This window comes from Lissotriton vulgaris, chromosome 10, assembly GCF_964263255.1.
Source record: "Lissotriton vulgaris chromosome 10, aLisVul1.2, whole genome shotgun sequence".
In the NCBI taxonomy this organism is placed as follows: domain Eukaryota; kingdom Metazoa; phylum Chordata; class Amphibia; order Caudata; family Salamandridae; genus Lissotriton; species Lissotriton vulgaris.
The window spans coordinates 1,109,238,710-1,109,255,214 of NC_141698.1; the positions used below are offsets into that span (position 1 = coordinate 1,109,238,710).

Below are 16,505 nucleotides of genomic sequence, written 5' to 3' on the forward strand. Positions count from 1 at the left end.
TAATAAATTATTTCTTTATCATTACATTCTAGCTATACAAATGTTCTAAAATTCTAAATACATTCTTTTTTTTAACATTATTTGCTATATGGTGTCACTATAAGTCCCTGTCTCTGTTAATATGGCTAGGCAGTTTTTGAAGTACTAGTGGTTGGCCATTTGTGGTGCTGGCCTTACTCCAGGCTGAGCTGGAATGCATTTAAAACTGCTTGCTGAGCCTTTTGGCTTAGGTAACTACTGAAGTGCAGTTTGTGGATACCAATGGGCTTAGTCCTTTGGGGGGTGAATGTTTGTTCATCCCTAAACCCCTCCTTAACTAATTAGCTAAACATTTTTTACCATGAGGAGCAACCAAAGTTATCTATTAAGATAAGGTGCCGTTGTTATGTCCTCTAGTGCTGGTGTACCTTAGACTTCCTTGAGCCAATGCATACAGAAAGTGAACCCTTCCAGCACAAAATTCAATGTTTGACAAAGTTTAACATTTTACTACTTTGTATGCCTAATGTATGGTGCAGCACGCCTGCAAATTTGGAAATATTTTCTCCAACTTTACGCCTGCCTTGAGCAAGCGTAATTGTTTCATGCTTAACCCTTTCTGTTAAAGCTAGTAGATAAGCATTTGTGATAACATTCATGGGTGAGTACATGCAAACATCCGTGTACCACACATGGGGGCCCATTAGGTTCGCAGACGGATTTGCGTCCGTCCGCGACCCCTGAGGAGGAGGGAACGTCCGCGTGGGCTGCGGAGTTCCCTCCTGTGCAATTAGGATGTGACCGCCACCCTGGCGGTCACATCCTCTATTTGTAACATTGCGGCGGGTGCAAGCTGCACCCGCCGCAATGTTACAAATGCATACATAGAATCTGTATGCAGAAAGCGGCAGGCACTTCGCGGTGCCTGCCGATTTCTGCATACAAATGCAGGGGGGTACCATGAGTACCCACAATGTGCACCCCCACCCCCCCTTCACCCAGGGGGCCCGCAACGGGCCTCCGAAGTCAAAGTCCGTATGCTTTTCCATGGCGGAAAAGCCGCCGTGGAAAAGCATCTCTTTTACAACATCCTTATATGGACACCGCCAGCCATGTTACAGCTTTTCCGCGGCGGTTGTAAGTCAACCGCGGCGGAAAAGCGGCGGACTGAAACTAGGACCCACCAGCCATCCTAATGTGGTGGTGGGTCTTTGGTGGGTCCGCAGAGGATTTTCCGCATCCTCCGGGCCGGAGGTGGCTTCCGCCGGCCCGGAGGATGCGGAAAATCCTCCATCATAATCAGCCCCATGGTATTGCTATCTAAAGGAGTCCTCTTTTGCAACCTTAGAATAATGAAAGATTGAGGGGAATAAACAATACGTTTCTGAATCCATGCCTCTCTATTTAATTGCAGCACTTTGATGCTGCATTAATGCTCAATGTGCTGTATTGGAAGGATCGTTACTTATGAACTCCTAATAATATTAGAATCTCTGTTACAAAAGCAATAACCCACTAAACTATCTGCAGAAAATACTAATCTGTGTACTGCATGTCATACATTGAGCTTTGCAGCAGAATTATTAACACTAGGGGCACATGGATGACAATTTTTAGTGGTGCCTAATAGAGAATCGGGATGCTAGCGAGCGCTCTAACGCCTTTTGGCATGTACCAACCCTATTTTGCGAATTGATAAGCTATTACCGACTCACAAAATAGGATTTGCGAGTCGGTATTGGGAAGGGGCATGCCAAATGCATCCCTTCCTAATAGCGAGTCGCAAGGACATGTATGAATGTTTTGCAAGCAGAATTCAGTTGCTAAACATTCATATTTTAACAACTCCACAAAGGAGGCTGCAAATGTGGGTGCCAACATTTTTTAGGAGCAGGCAGTGGTCCAATGGACCACTGCCTACTGTTATGAACTTAAAAGGTAGCTTTTCTTTTTTCTTTTGAAATGCATCCAGTTTTCCTTTAAGGAAAACAAGCTGCATTTAAATTAAAACAAAATGCTCTATTTAAAAATTATTAAGAGACATGGTGGTCTGCTGACCCCAGAAGCCAACCATCCCTGTGATTACTGGCCATTTCCGGTAGGTCGTAAATTACAACCTGCCTCATGAATATTGATGAAGCAGGTCAATTGCAACCCTATTGGGAATCGCAAACAATGTCTGAGACACTGTTGTACATCACATTTTGTGAGTTTCTAATTACGAGTCGCAAAAAAAATTGCAATTAGGGACTTTCAAAATGCTTTGGTTGTACATGTGGCCCTAGTCTATCTTTTCATGAGTCAAAACTGTGACTAGACAAATAACAGATCTCTCCCTGTAGTGCTTTAACCACCAGAGTTATCATGCCATTTCAATTATCCCTGAAAAATTCTGTGCATACAAAGATCCCTGCAGGGTGCTCCTATATCGGTTCAGCCTGCCATGCAGAGAGCGCACCCTTGGTCTTGGCACCTGGCGCGTCGGTCACAATACCCTGAAGCCAGCACTGGTTGGGAGTAGGTAGGGAGAGAGTAAAAGAGACGAGGAGAATGTGGTTTAGTTTATGCCGATGGACTAATTCTGGCTTTGGCAGATCCTAAAATAATGGTATCATTCTGTTCAAATAACTTTATTTTCATGTTCGGAGCCACAGTGAATACATGAAAACTAAATAGCTACAAACGAAGGAAGCGAGTCATAAAATTAACTTACACTTGTGAGTAATTTACATATGCAAGTCTTCTCCTTTGGGTCTTTGGAAAGGATCATTGGTTGGCATGCAGTGTTTTAACACCTACCACTCTTGTTGGTAATCTCTCCTTCTGAGCAGAAGGCACAGTCATAGCACCAGATGGGCTGGCCCTCCAGAGGGACCTTCCTGTACCCAGTAGGACAGCTCTCACTGCACACAGAGCGAGGGACCTGGAGAGGAGGCGAAGAAGAACATGTGTGAGAAACAAACTGGGGAAGAGGCAAACGTCAGATGTGACATTATCACACAAGCAGCGGATCGTGAGATAACTTGTATATATGCTCATATGAGAGATAAGAGGAGGATGAAATGAAGGTCATTTGCCATAGCATCAGTGCATGTATACCCGGGAGTGAGAGATGTGAGGCACAAGTGAGTGCATCAATTTGAGTGATACTTACGGGAAGAGATGTAGGGCGCATGTGATAGCATCAGAGCAAGGGATCCAGTGAGTTAGAGATGCAGGCACATGTGATTGCCTCAGTGCGAGGGATACATTGAGGAAGAGATGTTGGGCACATGTGACAGTATCAGTGCTGGGAATCCAGGGAGTGTAAGATGCAAGGAGCATGTGATAACATCAGTGTGAGTGATACTTGGAGAAAAAGAAGTGGGTACATGTGATAGCATCAGTGAGAGGGATCCATTGAGAGGGAGATGCAGGGTACATGTGATTGTATCAGTGCGAGCCATCCAAGTAGGAGGAGATATGAGGTACATGTGATTACATCAGTGTGAGAGAAATAAAAGGGAAGAAGTGATGCGGGGCACTTGTCATAGAATCAGTGTGAGGGATTCAGGGAGGAGGACATACGGGCACATATTTATTTATTATTATTTATTTATTTATTATAAAGTTTTGTATAGCGCGAACAAGACCCAAGGGTATCAGAGCGCTTCACATAAAGGCAAGTTACACATTAACTGTGTATCCACAAATAATAACGACATACTGGTATGAGGTAGAAAGATATAAGGTTTGGGTGCATATAGATCTATATCCATCCAATGTGCAATATGTGATAAGAGGTAGGTTAAGGCTAAAACATATATCGTATTCTATTACGCTAAACATATAAGGTAAGGATTATCTGGATTTGCCTCGTGTGATAAAATATAAATTGAAGTGAAAATATACGATAGTCTTTACTTGAGGTAGCATTTTGTTTACAGTTTAGTCACGGTGGAGTCACCAGTCTCATATCTTCTCAGCAAAGTTCAGTAATCGGACTGCACTTGATTGTAATCGAACGAGTCTATGTGGAGAATTTCTTCATCATGAAGCTATTCACTTCCCGTTTAAAAGTTGAGGTATTTTGGATCTTCCTAATTCGTGGGGGGAGTGAGTTCCAAATTCTGGGGGCAGTTCCCGAGAACGCTCTGTCATAGGTTTTCTTCTTTCGGAAGAAGGCTGGTCTCAATAGTAGCTCCTTAGCACTCCTAGCTGGTCTGTTACCTCCTGACAGCTCAATTTTCTTAGCTAAGTATCTTGGCGTGTTGTAGTGGAGCGCTTTATGGGTGATACATGCTATCTTTAGTTGGATTCTGGCTTCAAAGGGTAGCCAGTTTAATGCTTTCAAGTGTGGGGATATGTGGTCGAATTTTCTTGATCCCGTGATGAGTCTTGCAGCTGCGTTCAGGCAAGCTTTTAGTGGTGCTGTCGACGTGTTTGGTAATCCGGCTAAGGTGGTGCAGCCATATTCAATCCGAGAGATGACTAGGGATTGGATAGCCAGTTTAAGATCGGCTTCTGAGATGAATGGTTTCAGTTTCCTTAGATAATTCAAATGGAAGCGGGCACTTTTAGCCATAGAGTTAATATGGGTTTTCATGTCAAGATTTTCGTCTAGAGTGATTCCTAGTGATTTAGCTGAGTTGACTAGGGTGGGGGTGCAGTTTAGCGCCGTCACCAGTTTGATCCATTCCTTTATTTCTGCTTGGCTCCTTGTTGGTGAGATTAATAGGAACTCAGTTTGGCGACCTTCTCCTGGTCGAATAGTTCGAATGTATCCCAATATGCTTTGTTTTTTGATTCGCTACGCTCTATAGCCCTGTCGTGCTTGTTCGCAGTCAATGGTTGGATTGGCAAGGTAGCCGCTGCGCTTGTGAGCTCCAATTCCAGTGCTTTGGCCTTCTCCGTGAAAAATGTCGAGAAATCCTCGCAGCTTAGAGGAGTTTTTGAGTTCTCATGGGCGGTTTTGGCTAACTTATTTGATTGTTGCTTTAGGATCTCGAAGAGTTTCCGTGGTCTGTTTTTGGCATTGTCCAGTTCGGATCTTATATATTCCCTTTTGGAGTTGATGACCTTTTTGTTATATTCGTTTCTGATTTTTCGGAGTGCTGTCAGCTCCGGGGATGACGGGCGTTGACTCCATTTTCTTTCTGCCATTCTCAATTTGCGCCTCTCTTCATTGAGTGATCCATTGAACCATGGATTTTTTTCCTTTTCGGTGACTCTTTTCAATTTTAGTGGCATGGCGTCATTGACGATGTTCCCGATTGTGGTTATGTAGTGTTCTGTCATCTCATTTACTTTCTGCAGATTGCTAGGTACCTTCAGGTCTCTCTCACACCTTTCTACGAGTTGCTCCATATTAGCCTCTTTTGTAGCTCGACTCCATTTTCTGAGTGTGAAGGGTTGAACGGTCTTACTCTTTTTCACTACCGGTATCAAGAAAGATATGGCATGGTGATCAGACCAATCACACGGGTCTATGGAGAGGATTGATGTGTCTTTGGCTCTTGAGATAATCCAGTCAAGCGTTGCTCCTTTCGAGTGAGTAGGTTGTGTGCATGCTTGATTGAGGTTTAGTTCGACGAGGAACTCCTTAAGCGCGTTGACTATTTTGTCATTGGAGTCCTCCCAATGTAGGTTGAAGTCGCCTAGGTATATATTATTGGAGTCGATGTTGGAGTTGGCCGTAATGATCTCCATTAACTGTTCCGTGAACTTTGTGTTCTCTCCCGGTGGGTGATAGAACGCATGCAAGTTGCATCTTTGATTGGTTGCAGATCTTACGTTGAGACCTAAGTATTCACAGGATTCGAGTGGGTCAGATTGTATTAGGTTGACTTCTATATCCGATCTATGAATGCAGGCTACCCCTCCTCCGGTCTCTATCGGCCTATCTCGTCTCATAATGATATATTGGGGAGGTACCAATAGATCCAGGATTGGCGATGATGATTCTGTGAGCCATGTTTCTGTGAGGATCGCCAGATCAATTCCATTGTTGATGATGAGGTCTGCTATATCGGACGCATGTTTGGTTGCCGATCTACAGTTGAGTCGGAGGCTGTTCATTGCAGTACCAGAGCTGCTAAGGTTCGTCCTTTCTATCGTTCTTTCTGGATGTTCTATTGGAGTCGATTGGAACTATTTTGATTCTTTCCTCCCTCGTATGCATCGCGGGTTCATACGTTCTGAGTAAGGCCAGCGATTCCTCCTTCGACAAGGGCTTAGTTCTGTTTGGTCTGTTGTGCCTATTTGCTGCTGGCATGGCCATCTCATTGCTCCTTCTTTGCGAGTCGTGTACAAGGTTTTGTATATGCGTGACTTTGGAGTGCGTGCTTGCCGTCATTTCCAGTATTTTTTCAATCGCTAGTCGAGAACTGATTGTGTCTTGAGCCAAGTAGCCAACTAGTTTCTGAAGATCTTTGATATCTTTCCGATATTGTGGGGACTTCTTAGAAATGGTTAGTCTGCCTGTCCTTGTTCTGCCTTTTTCTCTTCTCTGTTTTTGGTCTGGTCTTATTGTCGTAGTCTTTTTCATAATGTTCACTGTTCGATTGTTTGTTCCGCTTCTTTTTGATATGTTGTGCATGATATCTGCGTTTGGAGATGCTAGTCGATTTTTTGTTGGCGATGCTCTCTATGAGTCTTTTATGATATTGGAAGGAGGTAACAGGAGCTTGTTATCTTCGATCATATTTATTTCCCGATTCTCATTAAGTGGTTCTTTCAATCTAGGTGTGCGCCCAGCGTCGGAAGTCCCAGCATTTGAGATTGGCGTCGGCTCCTCCATAAGGAGTAGGTCTTGTTCGTTGTTCTCGTGACTAGTAGACCTTCCTGTCTCTTCAGCCTCCTCATTCACTGCTGTCAGATCTGTTTCATTTCTATAACTCGTGTTAATAGCCAGACCCTGTGCCTGGTGGCCTCCATTTTGATTGGCGTCTCTTGAGGAGCTGGTGTTTCCGGGGGCGACTTCATGTGTGCTCAGATCTGGTTGGTGTCTTGGTCCCTCAAGCCGCTCTTTTACGGATGGGAACATCTTGTCGAACTTATCTAGTTCGCTGTTCGCTGCTTGAATCAGCACTATCCCAGTTTTATATATAGTAATATATAGTTCAGCTCCACCTCTTGTTGAAGGCGAGGTCGTTATTTTAGTGCCATATGGGATGTTCTTTATAGCTTTTATGTTAAGCGTATTTGTGAGGGCATCACGCCATTTAGCCGTTTTATATGAGAAGAATATTAAGTCGTTCACTATAGTTCCTTTGTCTATATTAAAGTATGGGTCAGAGAACAGTGTGTCTGGGTGTTTCCTCAGGGTATCATGTTTAAACTTTTTTGCTGCGTTTTTGGATAAGTTGGATGGATATTTTAAGCTTAGGGCGTTCGTGCCAGAAGCCGCAGGGTATCTTTCATACATGTTGCGCCAAGTTGTAGGATAAATGTTGAGTCTCCACCCTTTGTATCTTAAATCCTTCCTCTACTGATGTTGTAGAATAGTTAATGTAGACCTCTCTTTCAGGTAATTTTCTTATGAAGTCTCAGCTTTCCCCTATCGGTATAGGCTTAGGGTGTTAGCTCTGTCCAGCGTTTCGTTATTCCCTATATTAGTTCCTTATCTTCCTGCTGCAGTTCGTCTTTCCTGTTTCAGTTATTCACTAGATTTGATGCAGGTTATTAAGGTCCTATTTTCTGTTTCCTATGACTCTCCATACGCAGATGAGATCTCTATGGGCGATAATCAGTGGCATATGCGGTCACTATTTGCGGGTCAGGCATGACGTTTCCTCACTGTTTCCCCACTTGCAGCATTCACTATAGGGGCATTCCAACAGTCTTGTACGACTATCACTGCCTGCTCCACCTAATGATGTGATGGGTCTCCTCCGTTTCTCCCAGTCTTGTCACGAGCATTCTAGACTCTCGATGTCCTGAGCAGCCGCCATGCTTTGATCAGGCGCGCTATTATGCATGAGTATTTCCACTTCTGTGGTATACTGTATGCTAAATGTATAGGCTGTATGAGCTTTAAGCAAGCACTTAATTTTTGCCTACTTCGCCATGCGTGTGGTTGTCTTTTTCCACTTTTCCCAGCCGTCGCGTGCTTAGATAGGACGTTAGACTATGTCCTAGTCGGCCGCCATCTTAAGGTCAGGCGCGCCGCTTCAGCCCTTCACACTGTTATATGGGAGTTTATCTTTATTCAATTGTTCTCTCCACCTACGTCGCGCTGCAGGCGGAGGCTCCCTTCCGATTCCCCGGCTCGTCGTCGTCCCTCCGCTCTCTCAACTCTCGTCGTCTCAGCTCCCCGCCGCCTCATTAGTCCACGTTTTCCACTCCTAGCTCGGTCCTCGCTCCTGGTCCGGCTCTCTCAGTGATCCGGTGCAAGTTCCTCGGTGGGCCCTCCGCCGTCTCCGCCTTCCCTTCTTTTGTCCCGTGAAGATCTCCGCAGACGATCCCTGCGCCGACCCGAAGTCCGATGGGCAGCAGTCAGAACTGGACTCCGGACCCTCCCCTGCCGAGGTAAGTCGCCGTATTTCCTTAGACTCACGTTATTCTTTGACCGGGTCCTGGAGGGGGTGGGGGGGGGGGGGAGGCGGTTGTTGTTTTCTGAAGGGTTTACTCGTGGATTTAAACTATTAAATTAGTTATCCCGAACCCTGAGCCCCTGGAGCTCTCGCAGTGGGCTCTTACAGAGCGGCCATCTTTACAATGCAGGAGGAGATGCGGGGCACATGAGATTGCATCAGTACGAAGGATCCAAGAAGAAGAGATGCAGGGCACATGAGATTGCATCAGTACGAAGGATCCAAGAAGAAAAGATGCAGGGCACATGAGATTGCATCAGTATGAAGGATCCAAGAAGAAGAGATGCAGGGCACATGAGATTGCATCAGTACGAAGGATCCAAGAAGAAAAGATGCAGGGCACATGGAATTGCATCAGTACGAAGGATCCAGGAAGAAGAGATGCAGGGCACATGTGTATGTCACAGTGCGAGGGATCCATGGAGGAAGACGTGGTGGAGTTGTGATGCCATCAGTGCGAGGGGTCCAGGGAGGAACAGATGCGGGCAGATGTATTGCATCAGTTTAAGGGGTCCAGGGCGTGCATGATGCTGGGCACATGTGATTGCATCAGAGCGAGGGATCCAGGAAAAAGAGATGGGGACATGTGATTGCATCAGTGCAAGGGATCCAGGAAGTGAGAGACGTAGGAAACATGTGATCACTTCTGTGTGAGAGATCCAGGGAGAATACCAAAGGGCACGTGACATTACAGAGCATGGGGCTCGTGGTGGAAGAGACACAAGGTACAAGCCCTATTCATACAGAGTCAGGAGTTCTGAGGACAATGATGTGTAGAGACAGGGTGCATTTATCAGGCTACACAGGGTGTCCAATCCACAGACCTATTTGAATGTGTAAAACCACTTTAAAAATACGATTTTCTTCAGAGTGAACATACTTTTTTGTGGGGATTTACAAGATTTTGCTGACTCATTTCCACCCTTTAAATGGTGGAGATTTACATCAGTCATGAGCAGGAGTTAATCCATTTCCAGAGTGCAAGTGTGCAGGAAACAACTCTAGTATTGGTGAAAATGCAGAGGAAGTGTTTTTCAGCAGTAGCGCAACAACATTCGCTTTCTAAGAGTACTTCTGAAAATGTTTAGGAATTCCCAAAACATAATTACTTCTTCCAAATACAAGGGTGAATTTGTTGAATAATATTTACAATCTATTTTGTGTATGTGAAAGTCACAGAACAGGTCCTTGGAGGGAGACATGACAAAGATGATCTGCCAAAATATTAATAATAGGTTCTTGCAATTGAATTACATTCTTATGTATTGTAACATAACAAAAGTCTGGCCTAGCAAAGAATGTAACGTTATTAAAAGAGCGCTTGGCCTCCGGTTTTGCTTTATCTAAAATTAGTTGTCTCAAAAGGAAATTGCCTACAAAAATAAGGATTGCTCTAGGTTTCCCTTCTTGAGCCCCAGACTGCCCTCGTTTAATTGTAAAGGGGAACCGGTGTGCCCTCTGGATCTCTACCTCCCATTGCCATGATGATAGCTCTGGAAAAGCCCCTTTCAGTAAGCTCACAACAAATAGCCTAGCATCGTGCCCTTCCATCCCCTCAGCCACCCCCAAAAGTCTGATGTTATTACGCCGGTGATGATTTTCATAATCCAGTTCTGGGTTCCAAAACCTGTCACGTGTGGTGGCTAACTACATAGTTAATAAAGTCTGAGTGTAGCCAGAGAAAGAAAGAAAAATGTCTTTCTTTTAGTCCCCTCACTCACCGGAGTTTCCTCACGGTGACATGCTTCATCATCGGGCCATCCCAGTTCTCTACGAAAAGGGGCGTGCTGCGACTTGGGGAACTACGTAGGAGCACTATAGTTGTGAAGGACTATGTGTGGTGCAAAAGAAGAAGTGGAGTGGGTGCGAGTGTGGGTTAAAAATACTGTGCTTTTGGGCCTCAATGTTTTATTCTGCTCCTAGATTCGTATGGTAGAAATGGGGTTTATACTGTACACCTGCCAATAATGTGGGTAGGTTCAGTATATGGTCGACATGTTTCACGCTACCCCCAGCGTTTCATCAGGACCATACAGGGACCAGCCCTGTATTGTACCACTCCTAAAAAACCTAAATACGGTTTAAGGAATTAGTAGTGCAATTAATTATTTACAGTGAATGACGCTGTACCACTCAGATACTTGCGTGGTTCAAAATACATAAGCTTGACCTTTAGGGCGAATGTATTGCTCAATGAAGAACCTGCAATAGAAATGGATAAAGCAAAGTTAAAAAACACCTTGCCCCTTTCTCAACCGAGATCGGGGTCATTCATATCCTTCATGATGCACGTCTCAAAACACGTACATATGGGTGCACATATTATATGGTGTTGATTTGACCATATCGGTGCGTGCACGCTTTCAGATCCGGTGTCTGCTAGAGGAATAACACGTAATGTGATTATAACGTGAAATATCTTCCACACACATCCAGAGGTGACGTTAACAAAAACACAGACAGTGAACACACAATTAACACAAAACCAGAGAAAAATGCCAGATATTTACATTTGTAGGTGCTTAATAGCACATCATGGTCACTGAGGGGGGCGGTGTCACCTCGGTGGAAACAATGCTGTAAATTGCGGGATTTACAAAATGTGGTTAGTTTTCAAAAAAATTGGAGGTTTTTTGGCCGTAGTTACTAAAGAGACTCGTTCGTCTCTTCTCAATTACCGGGCCATCGGCGTTTCACTTACTTCCTGATCAGCAACGCCGCACAATACTACCTAGCTGCTTTCCCTCGGACCGCATCTTAGAATGCGATCCTTGAGTTCGGTTTTTGTTTGTTCCCATTTCCGGTTTGGGAAACTAGACCGTACGTACGTGCGGCCATATTGGAGGGATGCAAACAGAGATGGTCTTTCTTCCCTTTTGCTTGAGTCTGCTTTCTCAAACCCAGATGTCAAGAGACACGAAAATGTCAGTAAATAAAGATGTATACTATGGACCTCGTTTTTATAAAAACACATAGGCGAGTCACTCTGGTACTGATGGGTAGGTGTTGGGACAAACTTTTAAGAATATGGTAAAAACAATATGCCTAACTCAGTGATCAAACCCAAATATTGTGAGTCATGAAAAAAATGTTAATACACAGAGAGGTGTAATGTGGACCTCGTATTTAAAAAGGTAAATAGGCGAGTCACTCTGGTATTAATGGGCTGGTGTTGGGAACAATTTTTAAGAATATAGTAAAAACGATATAGTAGACACAGTCAAATTGATTGGTTATCTAGAAATTGTTTCTTAGTTTTTAGAGAAAGCAGAAGATTTTGATAGAAATACCGGTTATCAGACAGGTAATAAGGAGGATTTTTCAGATAGACCTTAAAGGTGCATTGCTGTACCCCTATATATCATGTTCAGGTATTCAGTGTTGGTTATATCAGCGATTATAAGCACCCCAGGGTATATCATCGTTCAGCCCACTTTTGTCTGTCTGCAATCTAAAAACCCAACGCTGTTCACGCTCATGAAGGATTTTTTCAAGTTTGTCTTTGTTTTTTACACACTCCAAAACCACCCATCTCATGTCGTTTGGTGTGTGTTTTTTTTCGATAAAGTGGTTGGTCATGCGTGTAGTGGCTTTTTTGCACCGAATATTGCTCCTGTGTTCCACTATTCGGGTGCTGACTTTCCTTGAGGTCATGCCTACATAATGCGGATTGCAGGTACAGGTGATCAAATATACCACCCCACTGGTGTTACAATTGGAAAACTGTTTGAGTTGCCATGTGGTATTATTGTTAAACGTGACCGACTTGGTCACTGAGGTTAGGTGGCAGACACTACAATTATTGCATGGGTAATGACCGCTTGGTAGTGGTTGGAGTCTGTTGGTGTTCTCCACAGGTTTTGGTCGGGTATGGACTAAGTAATTTTTTAAGTTCATACCTCTCCAATGGCTGAACATAGGTTTTGGGATATTAAGATCACCACTGTTTAGTATGGTCCAATGCTTCATAACAATCTTGGTAACCTGGTCAGATACTTTGTCAAAGGTAGTTATGCAGATGGGTCTTTCACTTGATGTTGATTTTTGTACTTTTGGTTCCAGAAGGGCCTCCCTGTTGTTATTACTTGCCCTCTTATTCGCCTCCTTTATTACCTTATTTGGGTAGTTTCGTTGTTTTAACTTTTTACTAAATTCCTCAGCTTGCACAAAATAGTCTGATTTACTTGAACAATTTCGTCTCAACTGTAGGAATTGTCCAAACGGGAGATTCTGTTTCAAATGCCTTGGGTGGAAGCTGTTGTAAGTTAAGAGGCAATTTCTCGAGGTTGGTTTATAGTGAGTAGTGGTCGATAGGGTTCCGTCTTTTGCCCAAATGTTCAGGTCAAGGAACACCAAATGGGTTCTGCTCATTGTATTTGTGAATTTTAGGAAAGGGTCCTGCTCATTGAGCCAGGCACAGAAATTCAGGCCTTAGTTCCACTGCCCCTGGCGCTTTGCTCATAGAGTCTGCCTCTGGCACCCTTGTTACTCACATCAACTCGTATAGCAGGATCCCCGGTCAGCTCTTCAATCAGCTCCTCTGAAAGGCTCTCCAACGACTGCACCGGCATCTGCACTGCCGCTGAAGAGCCTGCCTGCTCTGTTTGCTCTGGTTGCTTAGTTACCAGTGGTGCGGCGCCCAAGAGGACGTTCTGCCGCTCAGAGCCCTTTCCAGCGCTCCTTGCTTTCCCGGCAGCGTCCTCTGCGATCACTGCAGGTTTGTTTGCAACGCTCTCCGCCATTGTCGCCTGCCGCATGTTGTTTTCCTTTAGTTTGGGCTTAAGCTGTGTGGACCGGGGGAAGCATTGTCATGGGGGGCGCCGGGGGTTAATCCTGCTTCATTACCGGCCCGCTCCTCTCCAGAGTTTTTCCCCAGGGTTTTTCGTGTAACGCCAGAGACATTGCCAGAGCCAGATGGAATTTTAGGCTCGATCTTACTCCTATCTTTGCCTTGCTTCTCTTTCTGCATCGCTGCATCCTTAGCTTCTTTAGCTTTAGTTTTGTTAGCCTTAGTTATGCGTGCTGACTCCTTTCATGAACAGTACAGCGAGGGCCGTTATCTTTTCTTGGGCCCGGAGAAAAAACCTCCTCAATAGCTTCCGAGTAACCTGCTGCCAGAACACAGTGGCCTGATCGCCGGAATTGTCATCTCTGAGTTCGCAGGGATCTACTCTCATTGCCAAAGAAGTAGTTCATTTTCCCTCCATTAAAAGGTTGTGAAGAGGAGGAGTGAGGTGCGACTACTCACTACAGTCCACCAGCGGCCATCTTGCCCCCTCCATGTCACTGTGGAGCACAGGTGGCGATTGAGACAGCTTATCGCCCCCCTGCAGGTCCTGGGCTCAGAGGCCTATTTGCTGTACCAAGCTAAACTGAAGGTGATCACCAAAGGGCAGGTGAAAATGTTATTTTCAGAAATTAAAGCACAGGAGTATTTGGTAGAGGTATTGGGGTACAGGAATGTGGGCGGAAGAGAATGAGGCGAAGGAGGTAAAAACCCTATGTTATGGGCTTAGTATTTTTTGCTTATGGGATCCATGGTTTGTAATTGGTATACTTTAAAAGGGGGTTCACTTTGTGGTTATAAGGGGGCTGTGTATGTAAGGGGAGAAGAGGAGCAGGTGACTGCTACTTTTCCAAAGCGTCCACACATAGGTCATGACTGACCTATTTGCCTGTAGGGGGAAGAGGGTCAGCAGAGGGGGGAAAGGAAGGGAGGGGCAGCAGGGGGGAGGGGGGTTAGGTGAGGTAGGGTATGTACAGCACGTGCACCACAGCACACAGGTTTTGTTTCTAAATGAATATCCGGTGGAAATAGAAGAACAACCATTTGATGTTTTTTAATGGCTTGTCGTATTACTACAATTAATATTTGTGGGCTAAACGATGCACAGAAAAGGATCCGGGTCTCCGCACTTCTTAAAACAATGTAGTTGGATTTTGTATGTTTACAGGAGACGCATGTTGAGGGAGGGAAGGGCTTTCTGCTTGAGCAGTTGGGGTTCACTTTATTAGCTCATACTAAGCAAGGGTAAAAAACAAGGGGTCTAGCGATCTTGGCTAGGGAGAGGGATTGTTTAAATACTAGAAAGGCTAAAGATGTGTGGGGTAGGTGGGTTATTGTAGAACTAGTATATAGGGGGAGAAATTTACTTTGGTTTCGGTCTATGGATCCACAGAGGATGACTCGGATATATTTGCATATTTGGACACAGAACTAGCTAGGTGGTCGGAGCCGATTATTTGTTGAGGCGACTTGAACATCAACTTCCCCTCAGACTCTGAGATCCAAAGAGTGGGAGGATATACCGGTAGGAAGAAGAGAGTTTTCCGGGCAGTAACAGCTATGGCACAGCATAACGCGCTGGTAGATCTATGGGCTAAACTGAATCCACAAAGGGACTTTTTATTCAGCACCACACAGGATTCTGGTTAGATTAGATTATTTTTTGATTTCTAATTCTTTAGTAATTAGATCCCAAATTGAAAAATTCCCACGGCTCATCTCAGACCATAATCCCCTGATTCTTGCAGTGAACTTGAAGGGGGTAGCTGCTAAACAATGTATCTGGACATTTGATAGAGCGCTGTTGAAGGATAATGGATATGTCAGATATATGAATAATTGGATTAAAGATTTTTGGGCAATTAATAGGGGGAGCACGTCAACAGGCAATGCCTGGGACGAGTTCAAGGCAGGAGTTAGAGGTGAGACGCTTAGCTACTCAGTGCACAAGCAGAAATCCGAGAGGAGGAGAGTGGATGAAATTGTTAGGAGGGTAGCAAGGGCAGAAGAGGATCTCAGCTTATTAATTCAACAAGGGATGCCTGTAGATCAACGATTGGTAAAAATCATGTTGTTAAAATCTGATGCATTAGAGGATATTGCTAGCAAGGCGACTGCTGAATATTTAGCTAAAAGGGAACAATCCTTCGAATTAAGTGAGAGGGTCGGGCACATTCTTGCAATTCGCACTAGGCAACAAAAGTCAGCAGGAGAAATTAAGGGTATTCTGGATGGGCAGGGTACACTGGTAGAGGAGGCAGAGGGGGTTAGGGAGGTGTTTAGAGAGTTTTATGCTGATCTCTATAGCATAGCTGAGGGAGGTGGCGACAGGGAGAATAAGGATTATCTGAAGCATAATCTTGCGCCAGAGCTACCAGAGGATGATAGAGCAGCTCTAGATGCCCCAATTAATCTGGAGGAAGTGACCGCTTCGCTAGCAGATCTCCCGGCGGCTAAAGCGGCAGGCCCACACCAGATACCAGTGGAATTTTACAAGGTATTCCAGAAGGAGTTAATTGCAGATTTATTAAATACGGTTAAGGAGGCACAGAAGGGACAATCAATTCCCAGTTCATGGGGAGGAGCTGAAGTAATAGTTATTTTAAAAAAAGGCAAGCCATCGACAGTTCCATGGTCGTATAGACCTATCACATTAATGAACTCGGACGCGAAAATGTATTCCAAGATATTAGCAAAGAGACTGGCTAAGGTGCTGGCATCATAGCCCACAGGGAATTAGGGAGGCCATATTTAGAAGACCTGGTAAAACTTAGACCTATAGTGGCCTGGTTAAAAATTTGGTCTAACCAAGAGGCATCTCTGAGCAGGGAAACGTTAAATGATTGCCTGGGAAGTGACAAATGTATGAGAATTCCATGGCTCGATTATGTAAAGAGTACCTTAGAGGCTCTTGGCTACAGGAATCTCTTTACTGACCCGGTAGCAATTGTACCCCAGCACAAGGTGATAGTAAAAAAAGCTTTTTTATCCCAAAAAGCATCACAGAGAACTGAGGTTGAAGGGTCCAAAAAGACTGTGAGGGCTCATAACCTGGTTAAGAGCACCGAGAGAATGGAGCCATATTTGTACCTCATACATAACGCTCAGGACAGATTTCTAATGTGCCGTTTTAGACTCAATTTATTACCGTATTTATTGGCAACACC

At 44.5% G+C, this 16,505-nt stretch overlaps 1 protein-coding gene across 2 annotated transcripts in view; it reads right to left on the minus strand.

Annotated features, from left to right (window-relative positions):
* Positions 1–16,505, minus strand: part of LOC147689408 (vomeronasal type-2 receptor 26-like) — a 96,451-nt gene that overhangs the window by 62,009 nt on the left and 17,937 nt on the right. For both annotated transcript variants that reach the window (XM_086940087.1, XM_086940086.1), the window contains exon 2: positions 2,779–2,902. In XM_086940087.1, coding sequence (XP_086796213.1) covers positions 2,779–2,902 — 124 coding nt within the window. The remainder of the gene's footprint in view (positions 1–2,778; positions 2,903–16,505) is intronic.